General features: G+C 44.9%; 1 protein-coding gene across 5 annotated transcripts in view; it reads right to left on the reverse strand.

Moving 5' to 3' along the window:
- The window catches only part of FCHSD2 (FCH and double SH3 domains 2), a 158644-nt gene that overhangs the window by 13154 nt on the left and 124949 nt on the right, over positions 1-20541 (reverse strand). For all 5 annotated transcript variants that reach the window (XM_078390221.1, XM_078390218.1, XM_078390219.1 and 2 more), the window contains 3 exons: positions 17388-17504; positions 15534-15638; positions 7348-7509 (listed from right to left, as the gene is read on the reverse strand). In XM_078390221.1, the coding sequence (XP_078246347.1) occupies positions 7348-7509; positions 15534-15638; positions 17388-17504 (384 nt within the window). The remainder of the gene's footprint in view (positions 1-7347; positions 7510-15533; positions 15639-17387; positions 17505-20541) is intronic.

The following is a 20541-nucleotide window of genomic DNA, read 5'->3' on the forward strand; positions in this document are numbered from 1 at the left end:
ACATTTCCGCGTGCATCCTCTTAGCTTTCCCAAACAGGGCTGCAGTTGTAGTCTACAGACAGTCAATCCGCGAAACCATCCAATCCATAAACGGCACAAGCTGCAGCCATTTCCAGTCTCTTTGGACAGGATCCAGGAGGTCCGCGTGCTGGCCGGCCATTGCCAGAGGGCAAGAAAAGTAGTCTTGATTCTCTCAGAAGGCCCACGACACTTCATTTCCTGCCTGGACAATCCCCGCTGCCTTTTCTGTTTGTGGCACTACTCATACCAGAGACTGGCCTCCTTTGTAGAAAAGCAAAAGGTCAAGGGGTGGGGAGGAATACCAACTACCAGAAATCTCCCCCTGCCCCCATTTCCAGTCAGCAATCAAAAAGCCCTGGAAAGAAGACACCCCAGACAAGCACAGTCCAATATCCTTACAGAGGATGGGTAATCTGCCACCGAGAACTTCAGGCAACTTCATCCCCTGCAGATAACTGTCTACCAATATATATGGCCCAGCTATTTGATTTTCAGGCTGTTTCCAAAATATCTGATAGCTAAGGCCATTTCTCCCCTGAATTAAAGAGATACATGCCACTCCTTTCACCTGAAAAGGTTTAGAAGGCAAATACTCACTCGGGATTACCCCACGGCCCACCTTCTTCAACTCTTTGCTTGAACTGATTTTTTTGACCAGAGCGTGCTTCCTGAACTCAGAGGAGCCAGCCTCAAACAGGGATCCCTGCGGGCATTAACCTTCGGTTTTCTCCAAGGAATTCGGATGTACTTCCTCTTAGGGAGCAGCCGAATTGTCCAGGGCGCACCAGATGCAGAGACGTGGCTGAATCAAGCAGCTGTGGGAGAACCAGGTGTAGTCGGGCAACAAAGCTGAGAGCCCTGTTTGTGGATGATTGCTTGGCACCTTTCCGCTATATTTTACTGATTTAAACTGGGACACATTTAGACTCATCCAGGTCCCCCAACACAGAGTTTGGGAATTACTGCTATCTGCTGTTCACTTTGTGTTTGAAGGAAGGTGGGTTTGTCTGCATGTGTGGTAAAGGTAGCAAACCCTGAAGGCAATATTAAAAGCTTGTAATCCCTATAATCTTTTTAAAAAACACACATGTTAATTGCCCTTCAGTTCCTGAGAAGTAGTAACCGACAGTTTAGTTTACTTTTAGACCACAAAATACAGAGCTTGAACCAGATTAAAGGTATGGGAAGGCTTCCCCCCCCCCCGCTCCCCGAAGCTCTGACATGTATTAACAAAGCCCAGTGTCAGGTCTACTTCCTTCAGCTATCCTGGGCCTCTTTATACAATCACTTAATCTGGATGCCACACAATGTGTATAGAGCTCACTGCATTCTCTCCCAAAAAGTTTCACCAGATGCCCGTTTGTTGAGCCCTGAGGTGCAGCAACGGCAGTGAGTACTGCAGTCAAGCCTCTGCTCATGGCCTGAGTAGCCTTGGCTGCCAGATGGGCGGTATAGAAATAAAATAAAATAAATCCAAATGGGCTCAGGTAGTTGGCTGAGTCAGCTTCCCAAGGCCAATAAAGTAAGTGCCCAGCTTGCTGGAGGGAGGCGGCAAAGCATTCTTTCTATGTTGTAAACCGCCCAGAGAGCGGTTTAGCAGGAGGGGGTGGTACCCTGTTTCCCCCCAAAATAAGACCTAACCTGAAAATAAGCCCTAGTAGGATGTTTCAGCATGCTCATAATATAAGCCCTACCCCCAAAATAAGCCCCAGTGAAGTGAAACCCTGCCCTCCACCCTTATACAGCAACCCGAAGATGACATTGACTGTATTTGAATCAATGTAGATGGTTGTACCTGAAAAAAAATCCCCTGAAAATAAGCCCTAATGTGTTTTTGTAGCAAAAATTAATACAAGACCCTGTCTTATTTTTGAGAAAACACAGTATAGAAGTCAAAACAACAATAGCTAGGCTATTTGGGTTGCCTATCTGCTGGGCAATCAGAATCACAGACAGCTGAATCACCACCAGATTCTCCTCCCCCAGTAGCCAGAGTGAGGGATAACCCTCTGAAGGACTCATGACACGAAGTTCCAAGGCTCGCATGAATGCTTCCACATCAGGTTGACCAACCCTGAGTTTTAGCAGGATGAAGTGTTTAGATGACTGCTGCTGCTATAAAATCTTCACCCAGAGGCTTGGAAGTTTGTGGAAGCAACAAGTAACACCCTGGCTTGCATCCACACTCCTGCTTATCTTGGACCCTGTTTTCTGGACCCTTGGCTTTGGACTCTGACTTCTGACTACAGTTTGTGTTTTGGCTTTGGCATTTTGGTATCTGCTTTGCATCTTCTGGACTTCTGATATTGGACTGGCTTATTGGACTTTCGCCTGTTGAAATTCCTGGGAACATGACACATATCAAGCCTCTGGAGTTGGGCCCATGCCAACACAACAGGCACCCTCTCCCATCCCACAGTTCTATGCATGTTCTCCAAAAAATAGAAGGCAACCTGGAGTGCTGGAGTATAAAGGAAAATTTATAGCTATGCCCAGCTTGGAAAGAGGTGAATATGATCTGCCCCATCACCCCCTACGGATCCTGAACATGAGCCTCAGCAAAACGGCTCTTTTCAACAATTCAGCCACGTCAGCAGCAACGACAGAGAGTCCTGGGGCACCTTTAGAGACTTAGAGATGGGCACAAAGTGCTGGTTTGGTGCAGTTCGTTTTCCGAACAAATAACTGATCTGCAGGGTTCAGCACACCACCCCCTCCAGCGGTCATCCCCTTGGAAGCAGCGCCCGGGGGGGGGGGGGTGAGACAGGGCACGGTTACTGAAATGTGGACCAGCTCTTTGTCTGGGAAACAAACCGCATCGCTGAACCGGTAGTTCGTGCCCACACCATCTGGCATGATTCCAGGTATTTGCAACTTATTCCTTTCAATTCCTGTGTCTGATACATAAGAGCTCAGGCCAAATAAAACGTGTGAGCCTCTGCATGACTTGCTGATAAAGAATTAAGTATAGGAATGGCATTAGGAACATGAAGATAAAAGAGAGGGCTGTTTTGGTGGCTGCTGCCAGGTTGGGAGCTCCCTCCGACAGGAGGCCAGGCGCACTCCCTCATGGATGTCCTTCGGGTGGTAGGCAATGACCTTTGTCTTCAGGCCGACTGGCACGGAGGAAGTGGTTTTTAAAATGTGCTTTTAAATGCCACGCCCCCATGGCTATTTTATTACAACAGTATATTGGATTGCTTTTCAACATTGTGATAAACTGCTTCTAGCTATATGTCTTTTTAAAATATCTTGTAAACCTTTTGTTAGGATACAGGGGCGATCTTCAAACAAATGCACAGTAAATAATGGTTTCTGCTGCCATTTAGGCTGGGAGTCGATTCTTCCTCATCGCATTCATTGATGCCCAAAATGACCCCTGTGAAAATTCATTGCTCCGGGCAACCGTGCTGTGCAACCTGACACGGACTTCCGGCATTTTCTGCCGTGGGTCTTCAAATTGCTGAGATCGCCTGCTGCTCTGCCGACAGCAAGTCAGCCGTTTCATGGCTTGCGCGGATCAGGTTGGGCTTGTACCAAGCAGGATAAATAGTCGCTAATGGGAAACTCGTTCCTTAGATCTCATGACAGCAGGCTGAATATTCAGCTCTCAACCTGTCTAATGAAAGCCGCTCTGTGATTTGTCACCCTCTTCTTTAAAATCAACTCAGCACAAGGCTGTCAAGAACTGCTTCAAAAAACAAAACAAAAACACACAAAATGATTATACAGGTGCGGATGCCTAGAAAACAAATACACCTGTACTACCTGATATATTTTAAAATGAGGCGGGGGGGGAGAGAAGCAGCATTATTCAATCAGTATATCAATCAGTCAATGAACCCAGGTGCCCTTGGGAGCCCAGGAAATGTACAAGAGGGTGGCAGAATGACACCGTTGGGTGTTTCTATTGTGTGAAGTTAGACTTTCAACTGCCAATTTTATTAAAAAAAGACAAATGCCAGCTTCTGTCTAAGGGAGCCTCCCTGCCAAAGGGCAAGCCAATCTTTTACAAAGAGGGGGAGGGCGGGAGGGCGTGCGTCCAAGGGGGGGGGAATGGAAATCACTCTATCCTCCCACGCTCCAGCATCTGCCAGTTCGCCAGCGCCTGGCGCTGGCAATAGCTACGGCTCCAACGGCTGGCAAGGCTGTCGTGGGCGCAAAGGAAAAGGACTGGAAAGAATCCAGGTTTTGCAACAGGAAACCTTTGGAAGCGAGGAAGGGGAGTCTGGAGGAATGAAAGCTGACCTCAGACTCAGCCCACCAGAAAGATGTCCCTCTCTACACAATCCATACCCTTCCTTGCCCTTCTTCCCTCATCAAAAGGTAGCATGCACGTCCCTGGGAGGCGAGGGGACCTCTTTTCTGCTTATGTGACCCCGTTTTGCCAGGTGGGCCCCCATTCCGAGCACAACCGACAGGGCCCACTCATAAACCTAGACTTCCGCTTGCAATTCTAATGGCTACTTCTTTTGTGGAAAGGGAGCCAGCGAAGGAGAGCCAAAAAGCGCCAGGAACAGGGATTTTAACAAGTTCTCTAAGGGTTCCCCAGAGTGGACTCCAGCATCCCCTGGCACATAAACAAGTGAACTCTTCTCTGAGACGAAAGCGCAGCACACTCGGTATCAGCCCTTTCTCTCCCTGCCCCCCCCCGGTTGCATTAAATCCCTCTAATTCAGCCTCCCCCCCACTACGTGACAGACTACAATCCCCATAATCCCCAGAAAACATGGCCAATGCTGGCTGACAGTTACGGAAATTATAGTCCAAGGTATCAAGGTACCTGACAGAGGGAGGCTACTGTCACTTGAATTGGTGATCTGACACTTCGAGGCCTTTTGCAGGAAAAGTAGAAAACACTCCACTACTGAATTAGTCTTAACCCTAACCCTGAAAAGCAACGAGGAAAACATGTATATGCACCCTTGAACACTGATGCACCCTCGGCCTCTACCCGTGTCTTAACACCATGGGGCAAGATCCTTAGTGCTCCACCATGTGCTAAGTGGACCTGTGCAACTCTTACATGCTGACAAAACCGTAACATCACTGAGGTCAGCTGAAGGAGTTCATCTACAGCCTGGCAATCCCTGTTGACAGAAGGGGAAGATCATCGCTGCTTGCCCTGTGGAAAACCAATCCCAGTGCTAAGCTGGCTCTTAATCATTCCAATTAGTCAAACAGAAATTACTGCAAAGTCTTAATTGTTGGCCCTAACTTCTGATAATCTATTCCTTCTTCTCATCATCCTCTTATAGAAAATGCTGGGGGCATCCTCAAAGGTTCCTGATGTTTTTCCCTGTCACTGCTTTCAGTGAATATATAAAAAAGGAAAAATAAGCAACTTGGAAAGAGGCGTTCAGAATGCCAGAATTTTCCCCCTCACTTGACAATCTGAATTAAGGAGTTGCTTTCCCCTTTTGAAATTCCCACATCAGATCTAAGACACATGATTCCCGTCTCGGAGGAAAGATGTATGAAGATGTATGAAATCTGGAGCTACTTTAGGTGACTTAACACACCCATTCTAGACGGCCGAGCATTCCGTAGCTTCAAGACAGAAACATGTGATTCTGCGTAATTCTGTGTCCTGTACTTGTGAAGTTCCAAAGCAGTGCCTATAGGCATGTTCATTTAAATGTGGTCATGACACTTGTGAGACGGGTAGACTTGCCGTTTCAGATCACAAGTGCTGTTAAATGGGTTGAGATGAGCATTTATATCTCTTCAGACCTTCATACTAAAGGCACAAAGGCGTGAATGATGTCCATGTGACCAGGGGTACTGGGACTTACCGTATTTTTCTGTGTATAAGACTATACTTTTGTCTAAAATCTTTAGACTAACAATTGAAGGTCGTCTTATACATGGAAGTAAGGTGAGGAGAGAACAAAAACAAGTGAAGGGGAAAGCAGGGATCAAAGCGATCCTGCAGCGCTTTGATCCCTTTCCCCCTACACTTGCTAAGCCCCACTAAGATTTTTTAATTTTGGATTAGAAAAGTGGGGGCGGGTCTCTTATACATGGAAAAATATGGCATTTGTATCCCACTCCACTCAAAGCTCTACATGGTTTCAGAATATAATGCAGAATAGGGAGGGCTCTTGCTAATAGGCATCAAGGTCCGCCACATTAAATATACATAGGAGGGGGAAATCCCATTTTTCCCTGCTGCTATCAAACCAACTGAGTGAATGGTAGAGGGCTTAAAATAGACCAATGGAGAAAACGAAACTGCGTTTGCAATGCGGTCTCTCTAAGCTTCATGGATGAATTCCTATCCCATAATCTCAGTGTTTCTACTTTCCAGCAGATGGGATGAAATCTGACCTCTGTAGCAAGGTAAGATCATTAACATGGCTCCAGCTTAGAAGTCCTCCTTCTCTTTGTGCTAAAGATCATCCGCTGAAGCATGCAACACTTTTATTTATGATGCTGGGTGTGCCAGGAGCCAATCTAGGTCTATTCCGTTATCAACCCCACCTCCCAAGCCCAAATCCTTGACTGACTCAATAGGGGGAACCCCTTACTTTCACTACGTGATTTTCTCTTCTGAAATGTTCAGAGAACCCATGGAACAACGATGCCCTTCACATCCTCCATGCTACAGAGCAGGTCTCTGCCTCCTAAATCTCATGCCTCAGTTTTATGGCACCACAAAACTTGTTGTCATAGATAACAGAAGAAGAAATCTGGTGTGTGCCAGAGCATCAGAATTTTAAACATCTCTTCGTCCATTATGGGTTTTTCTTTTTCCACTGGCCTGTTTTCCAAAGTGCAGTTTTTAAATCATGTATTATCCCTGTTTTTAGCCTGATTTTTAAAAATCAGGGGAGGGCGTACAGCTTAATTTGGACTTTGGTGTCAAGAGACGTGAGTTGTTAATCCTAGGCTCATGTTGTGGTTTAAATCAGTGGTTCTTAACCTTTGTTACTCAGGTGTTTTTGAACTGCAACTCCCAGAAACCCCAGCCAGCACTGTTGGTGGTGAAGGCTTCTGGGAGTTTTGCAGTCCAAAAACATCTGAGTAACAAAGGTTAAGAACCAGTGGTTTAAATCATAATACATGCACACATGCACACACACAAATGTACACCCCCAATCTTTGACACTTGGCATTTGCTATGCAAGGCAGCTTTCATCGGTGTCAACAGCAAACATGGCAGGAGATGAAGCTACCAAGAGCCATCAGATGCTTCTTAACCTCTGCTGATGAACCGCAACTGCCTGCTCCAGGTTAAACAGACATTATTACAGATGTCATATGGAAGCAAACACTAAGGATCCACAAATAAGGCAAGGAGACAGAGATGAAAACAGTCAGTACCAAATGTGAAGAGCCGTTGTTGGCAACGGTAGGGAGGCTGGCCCATCGCTCGTTCTCCAGTTCCTCCATCACTTGATTCATTGCACTTTTCAGCCACGTGTCCACTGAAACCCCAATCTGCTTTAGGAGGTCAAGTCGAGCTTCCGCTTTCAGCTTTATTATCTACGATGTCAAGAAAGAGAGTTAGTTAGTTAGTTAGTTGCTGATATCATTCAATCCATGGTTGATGAGAAGGTACAGTGGTGCCTCGCATAGCGATTGCTCCGTTTAGCAATGAAATAGCTTTGCAACACATTTTTTGCGATTGCAAAAGGGATCGCTTTGCGATGTTCCTTATGGCGGAATTTCCCTTTGCGATGATCGGTTCCCTGCTTCGGGAACCGAGCATCGCAAAGCGACGATTTTAAAACAGCTGATCGGCGGTTTCAAAATGGCCGCCCGCTGTTTTCTGGGACAGATTCCTCACTTACCAGGCAGCGAAAATGGCTGCGCTATGGAGGATCTTCGCTGAACGGTGAGTTTTAAGCCCATAGGAACGCATTAATCAGGTTTTAATGCATTTCTATCGGCTTTTTACTATTGCGTAGCGACATTTTCGTTCTGCAGCGATTTTTGCGGAACAAATTAACATCGCAATGCGAGGCACCACTGTATTCTTAAAAGGAACCTGTTTCAGAATGAAAAATAAAATTACATTCTAGTTGCTGCTTGAATGAGGCGAGAAGTCATGAGGAATCGTTCACATTGCAAGTCTGGATTCCAATTTCTTTTCCATTTCCCCACGAAACTCAAACCGTAAACTTGAAGGAGGAGGAGAAACCAGGGAGGAGAGGCTCCCCACTACTTATATAAAAGCCTTTTCTGCAACCACTTCTTTTCAACAGAAGTAATTATTTAGAAACAACCAGCTGCTCTTTGATTAAGGTGTCTTTATAAAAAATAATTAAATATTGATTCATTTTGATCATTATTGATTTTATTATTTTTAATTATTTATATATAATAAAAACCTTTAATATTTATTCAATAAACATTGAATATTTAAATACAGGTTTTCTGCATATGCATCTCGATATGAATCTCACCCTCATAGAATAATTATAGGTGACAAGTATCTGCACTCTTTTGTCTAAAGCAGTTTATTTATTTAAAACATTTTTACCCTGACTTTCTCCTTTAAAAAGGACCCAAGGCAGCTTGCAAAAAGCGTGCTGCTTGCATCATTAGAAGACAATATTTAAAGCTAAAAAACAGTAAGTATACAAACAGTAAAAAGGGATCAAATAAGTGCCACACTAAATACAAGTAAACAAAACCAACAACAAAAACACATTCAAAGCAGTAAGACACAACAATCCATTCAAAACAAACAAAAAACCCCTCTCAGTCACTGGGAGAAAGCTTGCCTGAAGAGAAGGGTCTTTGCCCGCTTGCGGAAAGAGAGCAACAATGGGGCCAGGCTGGCCTCCAGTGGGAGGGAGTTCCACCGTCTGGGGGCAGCCACAGAAAAGGCCCTCTCCTGTGTCCCCAACGAAGCACACGTGTGAATGAGGCGGAACCAAGAGAAAGGCCTCCCGTGAGGATCTTAATACCTGACCAGGCTCATAAAGGGAGACACCACCCTTGATATAGCTAGTGCCCAAGCCATTTAAGGCTTTGCATGTTAAAACCAGCACTTTCAATTGTGCCTGGAACCAGATTGGCAGCTGGTGCCACTGCTTTAACAGGGAGGGTCACCTGATCACTGTGACCAGCCTCAGTTAGTAATCTGGCTGCCACGTTTTGGGCTAAATTGAAATAAAACCAGCAGTCTTTAAAGTGCCATAATATTTTTATTTTTCTTCCACCACCCCCATGTGTTTGTTGTTGTTTAGTTATTAAGTCGTGTCGGACTCTTCGTAACCCCATGGACCAGAGCACGCCAGGCCCTCCTGTCTTCCACGAGTTGGGTCAAAGTCATGTTGGTCAGCTTCGATGACACTGTCCAGCCACCTCGTCCTCTGCTGTCCCCTTCTCCTCTTGCCTTTCCCAACATCAGGGTCTTTTGCGTTAAATATGGTATAACCAGTAAAACACCTTCATTGCTGTTTTGTGCAATGCGCTGAGTATCCATATAGAGAAAAACACACACACCATAAACCCAGAATTTGGGCATATTTTGGCTAACTGGGGTTCAGTGCAAAAGAACATGCTACCTCCAGTGGAAAGCAAACCCCACAGCAGAGCTGGGATCTCTGCTTGAAACCATGGGAGATTCACTGGTGCCCGAGGGCATCCAAGAGTAATTACAATGTTACCCCCACCCATTTAGGATCAGAGCGGCCCTCCCTGTATTAGATAATCACATACTTAACTTCATGCTTGTGTGTGTGATCCTACATCACAGGCAGTCCCTATACATACGATCTATGTCACAGAGGCATGGTGTATAATTAAGATGGGCAGAGAATGGCTCAGTAGAGGCTACCATTACATGCTCCTCAAGACACTTCGGAAACTTAGTGGTGCTACTTGAAATGATATGAAAGAATTTTAATTTGAATGGCATTTTGATCACATAACCCAATTTAATTCTACGGGAGTGTTTGTCCTTTTACTGATTTTAATATTTTATGGATTTAAATTGTCCTGAGCCCCAAAACTGGGAGAAAGGTGGCATATCAATGAAATGAAATAAAGGCAACTGGTAGAGAATACGGCAGCTGCAACACTTGTAGGAACTAGGCACCAATTACATGAGACATCTGTTAGCTGTTGTTTATACTTATATATAAGGGATGTGGTGGCACTGCAGGTTAAACCGCAGAAGCCTCTGTGCTGCAGGGTCAGAAGACGAGCAGTCATAAGATTGAATCCATGCGACGGAGTGAGGTCCCGTCGCTTGTCCCAACTCCTGCCAGCCTAGCCGTTCGAAAGCATGTAAAATTGCGAGTCGATAAATAGGTACCACCTCGGTGGGAAGGTCATGGTGTTCCGTGTCTAGTCGCATTGGCTCCCTCAAATGACAGCCATTAGGCTGACAGGTAGAGAACAATCCTTGGCCTCAGATGTTTGTAACCATGGCTCCATCACTATGTCCTGTTAAAAAATGCTAAGACACATTTGACATTTAAAAATTAGCCGGTGCCAGAGCGCATGTGTTTCAGTGAGTGCTGAGCTGAGCTGAACATTTCTTCTGTGAGTACTTCAGCTGTTCTGAATCAATGCAAGAGAAAAGAGGTTCTCTTCAAAATGAATTTCAGAGGAAAAGAAATTTCCAAGAAACTCCCATGGGTCAGGTTCAGGATTCTGGTCCCTGCCTTATCTGTGACGTGGCCGAGAAGTGTGCGTCTGGGCCTTTAACGGAGCAAACATCTCCCTTGCTGGCAGACCTGTTGCAGCTTCTAACATGTCAGTTAGGAAAAAGCAAAAGATACAGCTAAGCTGCCAACACAGTTGCTATTAGGGTGATTTGCAGGGTATAAACCAAAAATCCTTGGGGTGTGTGTGTTCCAGTGTTTTTCAAACTGTGTCCCATGGCTCTGTGGGACACCGGGATACCCACCCAAGGATGCCACACAATCCTCTCCTCCTTACCCCCTCCCTCCTTCACCCACAGCACTTCCTTGTGGTTTCTCCCGTGTCTGTCCCTGGTTGAGAGAGGGAGCCCTGGCCCAGTCTTGCCAAATGACTGGGTTTCCTGCCCTCCCTGTCAGGCCACTACAGTGGTGCCCCGCATAACGATGATAATCCGTGCCAAATAATCGTCGCTATTCAGATTCGTCACTATGTGGGGAAAAAAACCCCATAGGAACGCATTAAAAGACCTTTAATGTGTTCCTATGGGGAAAAAACTCACTGCTATGCGGAAATCCTCTATCCGGCCACCATTTTCGCTGCCCAGTAAGTGAGGAAAGGGTGTGAAAACACTGCGGGCGGCCATTTTTTCCCGGTGGCCATTTTGGAACCGTCGATCAGCTGTTTTTAAAACACTGTTATGCATTAATCGGTAAGCGAAATGCTTACCAATCATCGCAAAGCAATGTTTTGCCATATAAAACATCGCAATGCGATCGCAAAAACCTCATCGCTATGCGGATTCGTCGTTAAACAGGGTGCTCGTTAAGCAAGGCACCACTGTATTGTGTTTCCATTAAGCCATCTCTATATAGCACAGTCTCTGGTTTCATCTAGTGGCCAGTCTGCATAATACACACAGGGAATGTGTATTCGTGTGTTTCATTTTTCCCCCCAGGCAGTGGATAAGTGAAACTGCAGGTACTGATCCTGTGGATAAATGGCACTCCTACTGGACTGTGGAGCCACGGCCAGTGGCCTGCAAGTCAAGGGAGTCACGAGTCTAAAAGGTTTGGGAGCCACTGCCTTATCTGTTCAATCTGTATGCAAAACATGCCATATAGAAATCCAGATTAGATTTAGAGGAAGGAGGAGTGAAAAGTTGTGGAAGGGAAATTAATTGTTTAAGATATGCAGATGACACCATCATACAGGTGGAAAGCAGCAATGACCTGAAACGGCTGTTAAAGAAAGTAGAAGAAAAAAGTGCCAAAGCAGGACTGCTATTGAGCACCAAGAAGGCCAAAATCATGACCACGGAGGAAATACACAATTCAGAAGAAACTGAAGTTAGAGATTTTGTATCTTTTGATTGAATCATGGAGACTTGATTCAATGAAGACTGTAGCCAAGAAATCAGAAGAAGACGAAGACTTGGAAGAGCAGTAGCGAAAGAATTAGAAAAAAAAATCAAGCGTAAGGATGTGTCACTTGAGACCAAGATCAAGGTCATCCACACTCTGGCATTATACATGGATATGAAAGCTGGACTGTAAAGAACGGTGGCAGGATTCGTTCAGAAGGTGGTGCTGGAGGAGAGCTTTACAGATACCCTGGACAGACGGGAAGATGAACAAGTGTGTCCTAGATCAAATCAAGCCTGAAAGATCTCTGGAGGTGAAAACGATGAAATGGAGGCTGTCCTGCTTTGGACACATCATGAGGATTCTCTGGAAAAGGCAATAATGCTGGGAAAGGTTGAAGGCAACAGGAAAAGATGAGATGAATTGACTCCCTAAAGGAAGAAGCACAGGCTTGTGTTTTGCAAGTTGAGGACAGGATATTTTGGAGATGGCTCATCCATAGGGTCTCCGTAAGTCAGGGACGACTTGACGGCACCTAACAACAACTGTTGTCCATTTGGGACTAGCCGAAAAGTACATTTCCATCTCCCCCCAGGAAAACTGCAAACTCTTTTTTGCATGGGGAGGTTTCGGCATGAGTGTGACTTGTAAGAATGTTCCAGCGGTATGTCAGCATTCTAGAGAAAGCACCTCTCATAGCACCTTCCATGAAGAATGAGCCTGATAGAAAACACCAGTTAACCCTTTTATGCCACAGATTTCCAAAAAAATTAGCAAGATTTTGAGGAAAAAAATATATGCATTCAGCTTTTCTAGCCAACTCAACTTTCAAAACATCCAAGACTCCTTTCACCCTATAGGAAAGAGCAGTTCTCCTGCCTCATTCTTCACAGACTTATTTTAACACACAGGCTGGAATCTGACTCGGGTTTGCATGAAATGTGTGGAATTGGTGAAGGAGAATGGAGGATAACTGACAACGCGCCAGGGTGCATCAGGTGTGTGATCAGGCACCTGACTCAACACGTCACAGCCTCGCAGCTTCTCAGTGAGCTGAGCTAACTACAGAAAGTTCCCAGGTGTGTCCAAACTAGTGGCAAAAAAGGAACCGAGGGAGGACCATAAGTGGGGCCAATGGGCAATGTGGGAGGGCACAGCCTCGAACGATCTCCTGATTTTTCAAAGTTTTCGAAGATTTGCGCAAGCACAAAAGACTACCGCATTAGCGTGCCTTTACGGAGGCCACGATGAAGAAACGAAAGCTCCATTCAATATTCAGCTAGATCTACGTAACTGTTCAAGATATGCCGACTGGAACTGGGCATATTCCACAATAAAGATGCAATCTGTGCAAGTCATTGATACACCCAAAAAACGCTTTACTAGCAACAAGAAACTAAATCTGTCCATGAACTGACCATAAATGCGGATCAAAATCATGGCAGAATTGTGTGTCCCCCAAGCATCCACCTGGCAACACGAATGGAGTTAAGATAGGTCTTTGATCTAGACTAGCACAACACTTACGTTCTGACTGAGAGAACAAAAATATGCATCTGATACTTTCACATTCTCCTCACGCGCAACCGTTTTCTGCACCAAGGCCCATGAGAACAGCAGGTGTCTTGTATTTTTGGAAGTGTGATGACATTTTTCTCACTAGTTTCCTTATTTCCCCTTCAAAAATAGACAGGGTTAAGTTTACAGTCTCTCACTATTACTATGCCTTGAGAAGCACACAAAAGTAGGATGGAAATGTAGGCGCCTACATTGAGATGCAGCAGAACACGTCCAGGGGACATGTAAACGGGTGGGCTGCGGCCCACGGAGAGCGCAGCATGGGATCTGTTTTCAAAAGATGGTTCTCGTTGGCAAAACACAGACCAGGACTGGGCAAAACTGGGCTGGCCGCATGTGGGGGTGGGATTAAAGTCACCCACCGTCACCCAGGGAGATGAACTCTACAGAAGGCCTCTCCAGATGATGGCAGCATATATATATAAGAGTTCCATGGCTCCAGGCGATTGAATTTAATAAACAGCACCTTGAACTGGGCTCAGGAACTAACTGGCAGTGAGCGTGAAGGGGAAGCAAAGGAGCCACCTGCTTCCTGCAGCCAGCCCTGGTTACCAACTGGCTTCTGTTCTGTACTTGTTGCTGTTTCTGAACAGTCCCGAAAGGTCCTGAAAGAAAGTTTTGGCTGCCTTTTATCCTTGCTCTCTATGACGGCCCTGGCAAATCAAATGTTAGTAAGAAAATGCATTTCCAGCCATGGGCATCCCATGCATATCCAGGGAACATAGAAAAGTCTAGAGGAACATACAGATTGCAAACCTAAGAATAAAAAGCAGATGGAACACATTCAGTTGTAGTTTAAAAGCAGCCTGCAAAATTAACTTGCAACAATAGCTAAGGAAATCCTTCCAATTGGAGTTCAACAGCCTTGTCTTTTTTAAAAAATGAATTTTATCAAGACATTTTTTTAGCCTTAAACTCCCTGAAATGGTATAGGCTGGAGGAATGTGAAAAGTCCATGCAGAGGTACAGCGAACACAGAAGGAAGCAAGGAGATAAAAGAAAAGATGCTGGTCATCTCATTTGTGGGGAACTATTTCACTATAAATATTTTCTCATGAAATATTCAGAAACCACACAATTGTCTTTGAGAAATCAATTTTAAAACTGGCTGAACATTAAGATACACGCTGACAGAGCAGACAGAACACTGGGTCACTCCTAATGGAGGTTTGAAAAATGAGGATCTAAACTCAGGAAATGCATCCTTCATCCCCTTTTCTTAATTTTGGAACTGAAAGGAAAAAAAATACCCCATGTAGACCTGGGCCTGGTTTTCAGAGGAGCCAGCAATGAGTAGAGCTGACTGCAGACAGAGGAAAATCACGGTTTCTCAGTGACACAAAACTTTCCCTCCTCACCCCAATTTGAGCCCAATGGCTGCATTTGAACGTCACAGTAAACCCTAGTTTAGCATCATGAGAATGAACTACAAAAAGCTTTGGCCTCGTGTGCTGCCTCTGCGTCTTGACTTGCTCAGCAAAGAGACCAGGAGCTTCCACTGGCATCTCAGATTATCCAAAATCTGCTGCTCAAACCTAACATTGGTCAATCTTATCAGTGGTTAGTAGAAAAGAAACCTGCTCATTAACCAATTTGAAGCAAGCTGGCTTCTACTAATAATTGTGAAGACCAACCACTGTCATTCGGGTCAGGGTAACAGAACATGGAGAGGTGCGCATGAAACACACAGGCCAAGCTTCCAGATTCTTTCTGCGGCTGCTTGTGGCTGTAAGGGGAAAGATGGGTGTTATCAGCTGGGTAATTGTGTGTGTGTGAGAGAGAGGGGGGGTGGAGGGAGGGAGAGAGAGAGAGACAGAGAGATTGAGAGAGGGTTTCCCTCTGTTCTCCCACACGCTCCTATTAAAAATAACTCACACCTTTAGCACCCTTTCACCAAGTGGCTGCATTAATCCGTGCGGCTGCCCTAAAGAACCGTTGGAAGCAAAACTCATGGGACATTCCTCTCACCTCAGCCTTGCGGATGTTCTCTCTGGCTTCATCGATCTTCTGCTCCAGTTCTGCTCGGCTCTGTTCAGACACGGCAGGACCATGGCATTCCAATTCCTCCAGAGTCTGGAGAGAAACAGGAAAAGGGAAAATATTTGCTGAGTTTTAAAACAACGCAAATGGAACAATTCAGCGTTTCTGCATTAACTTCTTGCTTGCAGAAAGGACAGGAAGCATTCCTCTTAATGCCTTGCTCAAAGCTTCCTTTCTACGCAGTTAGCTACATAAAACCATCATCGTTTCTGACTTATAATGAGTCACAGAAAGAAGGATGCAAACATCCAACTCTGACAGCAATGGACTAAATAAACTCCAGGGGCAATTCCAACTCGAAATTCAATTATATATGCTACTGGTCCTGTTTGTTTTACAGATCTATATTCAGATACATTTGCTTTATACTGCAGTCCTCTAATCTCAGGCTTGGATATGGCACCAGTACCCTTGCCAATGTTGTACCACATGGAGACAGTAAAGCCAGTCTTACCTTACATCTCAAACTACTGAACAAGCAGGAACTTGTTCTGAATCATCACACTTTTAAAGATTACTTTCCAAGTAATTCTTTGATTTCTGACTCAATAGTGTTTAAAGAAGAATAAGAAACCCACAATGGACTTAGAATCAAGACTGCTCAGCTGGTTTTTATTTGCAAAAATGTCTCAACTCAGCTAAAGAGAATTTTAAAACAATTCCCTTGGGGGAGAAAGACAGGGTGAAATAAATGCTAAGAAAACATTAGTGTTCTGGAGACCAGTGGAAGGCTCAGATATCATGAGAAGTCAGGGATATTTGGAAAAGACAATAATGCTGGGAAAGGATGAAGGCAGCAGGAAAAGAGGAAGACCGAATAGGAGACAGTCTGACTCCCTAAAGGGAGCCATGGGGTTGAATTTAGAAGAGCTAAGGTGGGCTGTTGAGGAAGGGACACTGTGGAGATTGCTCCTTCATGGGGTTTCCGTATGTTTGGGGAAACTTGATAGCATGTAACAGGTCCCCCCAGTGTGTAAATTTGCTTCTCAAACAATGAAAAGTGAAAAGTAAACATGTAACTTTAACCCTTCTGTTGTTTAGTAAGCTCTTGGAAGACTCTTATAACACAGTGTCTCATTGCAGATTCCTCTTTCTGCAACACAAATGCTAGAAATTCCAAGGTAGAGGGAAAAAAGGTTTAGAAAAAAGGTGATTTTAGATGAAGGTGGGCCAATTTTCTGTCCTCTAGAGCAGGGGTCTCCAACCTTTTTCACCCCACGGACTGGCTGGGGAAGGCGGGGGACCTCCCACGCTTGTGTGCATGCGCAAACTGCGATGCTTGTGCAGGAGCATGCACGCTTCTATGCATGTGCAAATGGTGGCACGGCGCGTGCACAGGTGCACTAGAGTGAGCGCACATGCACAAAGCAGCTGTGCGGGAGTGACTGCGTGCGGGGGTGGGGCGGGAGGACTGTCTCTGCAGCCTGGTCTGGCTCAGGCTACGGACCAGAACCATGCCGTGGACTGGAGGTTGGGAACCTCTGCTCTACAGCCTCTGAGGGACCCACTGCAAATGCAAAGAGACCAACAGAAATGGCTTCTTTTTGGGATGTGTGTGTGTCATATGGGATCTTTTCTTCAAAAGACAGCTTCTTTTAAGTACATCACAAACTGCTCGAAAATGTATCTGACGCTTTACACGAAGGTGGGACCTGTTGGACTCCGCGTATTTCGTGATAGGTGGGAGTTCGCCTCAACAACAACCTGTTACGTTAGGTAAGTAACCAGAGGACCTGAAGCACCTCTTCCTTGAAGCTGTCTCTCTACTCATTTTCAACCCACCCGTTGACTGTGAATAATGTTTTTGTGCTCCCGTGCCACACGTGTAGCCCATTTCCGAGCTTCCTTGTTCAAGCTGTGCTCTTCTGTCGTCCCAGTCTCGGATTCCAGCTGCCGACTCTGAAACACACACAAATAAAGAAGATGATCAACAGGTAGGTCACATTGGCTTGATTCGCCATCCATGACACCCTCATTAAGCAGTTATCCAATAAAGTGCTTTGTTTGTTTTTGAAGCTCAATTATAAGGCATTTGCAAAAGGGCTTTTCCTGGATCCTTGTGGGTGAAACAGACCGAAACAAGAGTTCCAAACACAGGAAAAGCCCAGCTGTTTGTCTGTAAGCTCTGTGATGGATGTGTGGGGTGTGTGTGTGTGTGTGAGAGAGAGGGTGCTGAAAATCTAAAAGGAGAGCAATTTGCTCTTCACCTCTTTTCAAAAGCAAGGTAAGGTGTGTCTCACACCACCAAAACAGGGGTGCACAAGTGAACTCAGATTCTCTTTAATACAAAGAGTCTTCTGGCACATTAAGGGCTATGCAATTTGTTAGGAGAGATGTCTGAATCGGAAGAATTGAACACAGAGCAGATAAAGCAGATCAGGCAAACAGGCAATTTTTGACAGTGATGATGCTCGGAGATTTAAATTACATCTTGCACTGCATTTTTTCAAAAGCCCCTGGTTTTACGAGCCATACACTGGTGAATGCATGAAACACTAAAATAGAGAGGATGTCTTACAGATATTACATACCGTATTTTTCGCTCTATAAGACGCACTTTCCCCCCACAAAACAGGGGGGTGGAAAGTCTGTGCATCTTATGGAGCGAAGAAAACATTATTTTTTTCCTGTTTTCTTCTCCTAAAAATTTGGTGCCTCTTATGGAGAGGTGCGTCTTATGGAGCGAAAAATACGGTACTTACCAAGCTGGCTCATGCACGTACTCAGAAGGAAACAAAAACACTGTTGTCCCCCCACCCCCTGCAACCAGAACCCAAGGAAGTATTAGCAACTGAGAAGCACATGCAATGGCATATCTGCGTGTGGCTCAGGATGAGACAGCTCTCGCACCGTCATATTGATCACAGGTATGGGCCCAACGGGAATGGCCCTTGGATACGACAACCATATTTTGCAAATAAACATTAAAGCCTACAGTAGGGATGTTTTGGGTGGCTGTCTGATAAACCGACGGCCATTTAATTCCAGGATCCTGCATGCCAGAAAAAAAAAATGAAAAAGTTCTCCATAAGAAAGAGAATCCTATAAAATATGATAGTTTGGAGAAAAAAGAAGGAATGCTGTCATGGGATCTGCAGGGGAGGCAAATTAAAAGGACGTTCTTCCTGTTACGGTTGCCAGTTCCCTTCTCTTTCTTCCTCTTAGCAAATTGCACTTAAGGGTAAGCTGTTTGAAACAACGGAATTTACAGAGAGATTAAATCATTAACTCTCCGTGGATTCAATGGGTCTACTCTAGTGCAATTTAATATGCCAAGCAACAAGATTGGGGCCACTGTATTTTTAACTGTTTTAATATTTGTTTTTTAAAAAGTCTTTGTTAAGGTGCCTAGGATCCCACTGCTGGATGACAGGTCAGGTGTTAATTAATTATACATACATATATAAAGGGAAATCCCTGCATGCCGCTCACCTCTCAGGAAACACACACGCCTGACTAACCTTTATTTTTAAATGTAATAATGTATGGTGTGTCTCCATTATTTATTTATTTTTAGTGTGGCACAGTGGTTAAACTGCAGTCGAGAGTCTGTTCATGACCTGTGTTTGATCCTGACGGGGTCAGGTAGCCGACTCGAGGCTCACTCAGCCTTCCATCCTTCCGAGGCTGGTAAATAGAGTACCCGCCTTGCTGGGTGTGTGTGCAATGTGTAGCCGGGATCATTAAAATTGTAAACCGCTCAGAGAGAGCTTTAAGCGCTATGGGGCAGTTTATAAGCAGCATGCTTTGCTTTTCGCTCTGGTGGATTCCACCCTGAGTGTAAATTGCAAGAGAGAATTGGGCTTTATCTTTGAAAGAAAACATAAATGATAATATAGAAGCGGTTAAAAAAAGAGAGCTGTATTGCAGCAGAGTGTTATGCCACCTTAATGATTAAGTAGCACGTCTACTGGATCGCTACCATGTTTCCCCGAAAATAAGACAGGATCTTATATTAATTTTTGCTCCAAAAAACACATTAGGGCTTATTTTCAGGGGATGTTTTATTTTTTTCAGGTACAACCATCTACATTTATTCAAACACGGTCCTGTCAGCTTCTGGTTGCTGCACAAGGGTGGAGGACGGGGTTTCACTTCACTGGGGCTTATTTTTGGGGTAGGGCTTATATGACGAGCATCCTGAAAAATCATAGTAGGCCTTATTTTCAGGTTAGGTCTTATTTTCGGGGGAAACAGGGTATGCTTGCACTAAGCTCACTACTACTCAGTTAGAAATAATGAGAACTTGTACAAATTCTTCTGGAACTCTTCATTAGGCAAAGATGTTGTATAACCATGAGGTAGGGGAAGGAGCAAATCATGTAGTCCAAAAAAGTGGGTTGTCGTTCTTAATTTTCTTAATTAACAAATTGTCCTTAATTAACAAATCTGCTAATCTTCACAGCATCACAGAACTCATTAGACAGCAAAATGTTTGCTTTCTGTTTCCTAGTGGAAGGTTCTAGAAAGTCACTTCTCTCCAATCCATTCTAGGGTAGCCCTTGATGTGTCCCGGGGCCAGAGCAGAAGGGACCACCCCGATGCAGCCTGCTAGATGCAAGAATTCCAACACTTTTCAAATGCTATCTTTTTGTTTTTTCCGCAGGTGACTTTCCCATGCAGGCTCCCTGGATTCCAGCGGAGAGATGTGTTTGGCGAAAAGGTGCCAATGCTTATGACTGGAGCTCAGCTCCAACTTCAACTCATGCCAAGAGGAGAAAAACAAATCTGTCTCTATTCCTCCCACCTCAGATCATGGCCTGGAAGGACAAACGAGAGTCCAAAAACCTGCACTAATTATAGAGCCGTTCTCTCCTCTCGCCTCAAGACACTCAGCCTGGTTTACAGTGAAAACACTGATCTGAACAACCCACACGACCTTTGAAAGCAACATCAGAACACCTCACCTTCAGCCGTGGAGGAATACCTACACGTC

The sequence above is a fragment of the Pogona vitticeps genome, chromosome 3, assembly GCF_051106095.1.
Source record: "Pogona vitticeps strain Pit_001003342236 chromosome 3, PviZW2.1, whole genome shotgun sequence".
Taxonomy (NCBI): domain Eukaryota; kingdom Metazoa; phylum Chordata; class Lepidosauria; order Squamata; family Agamidae; genus Pogona; species Pogona vitticeps.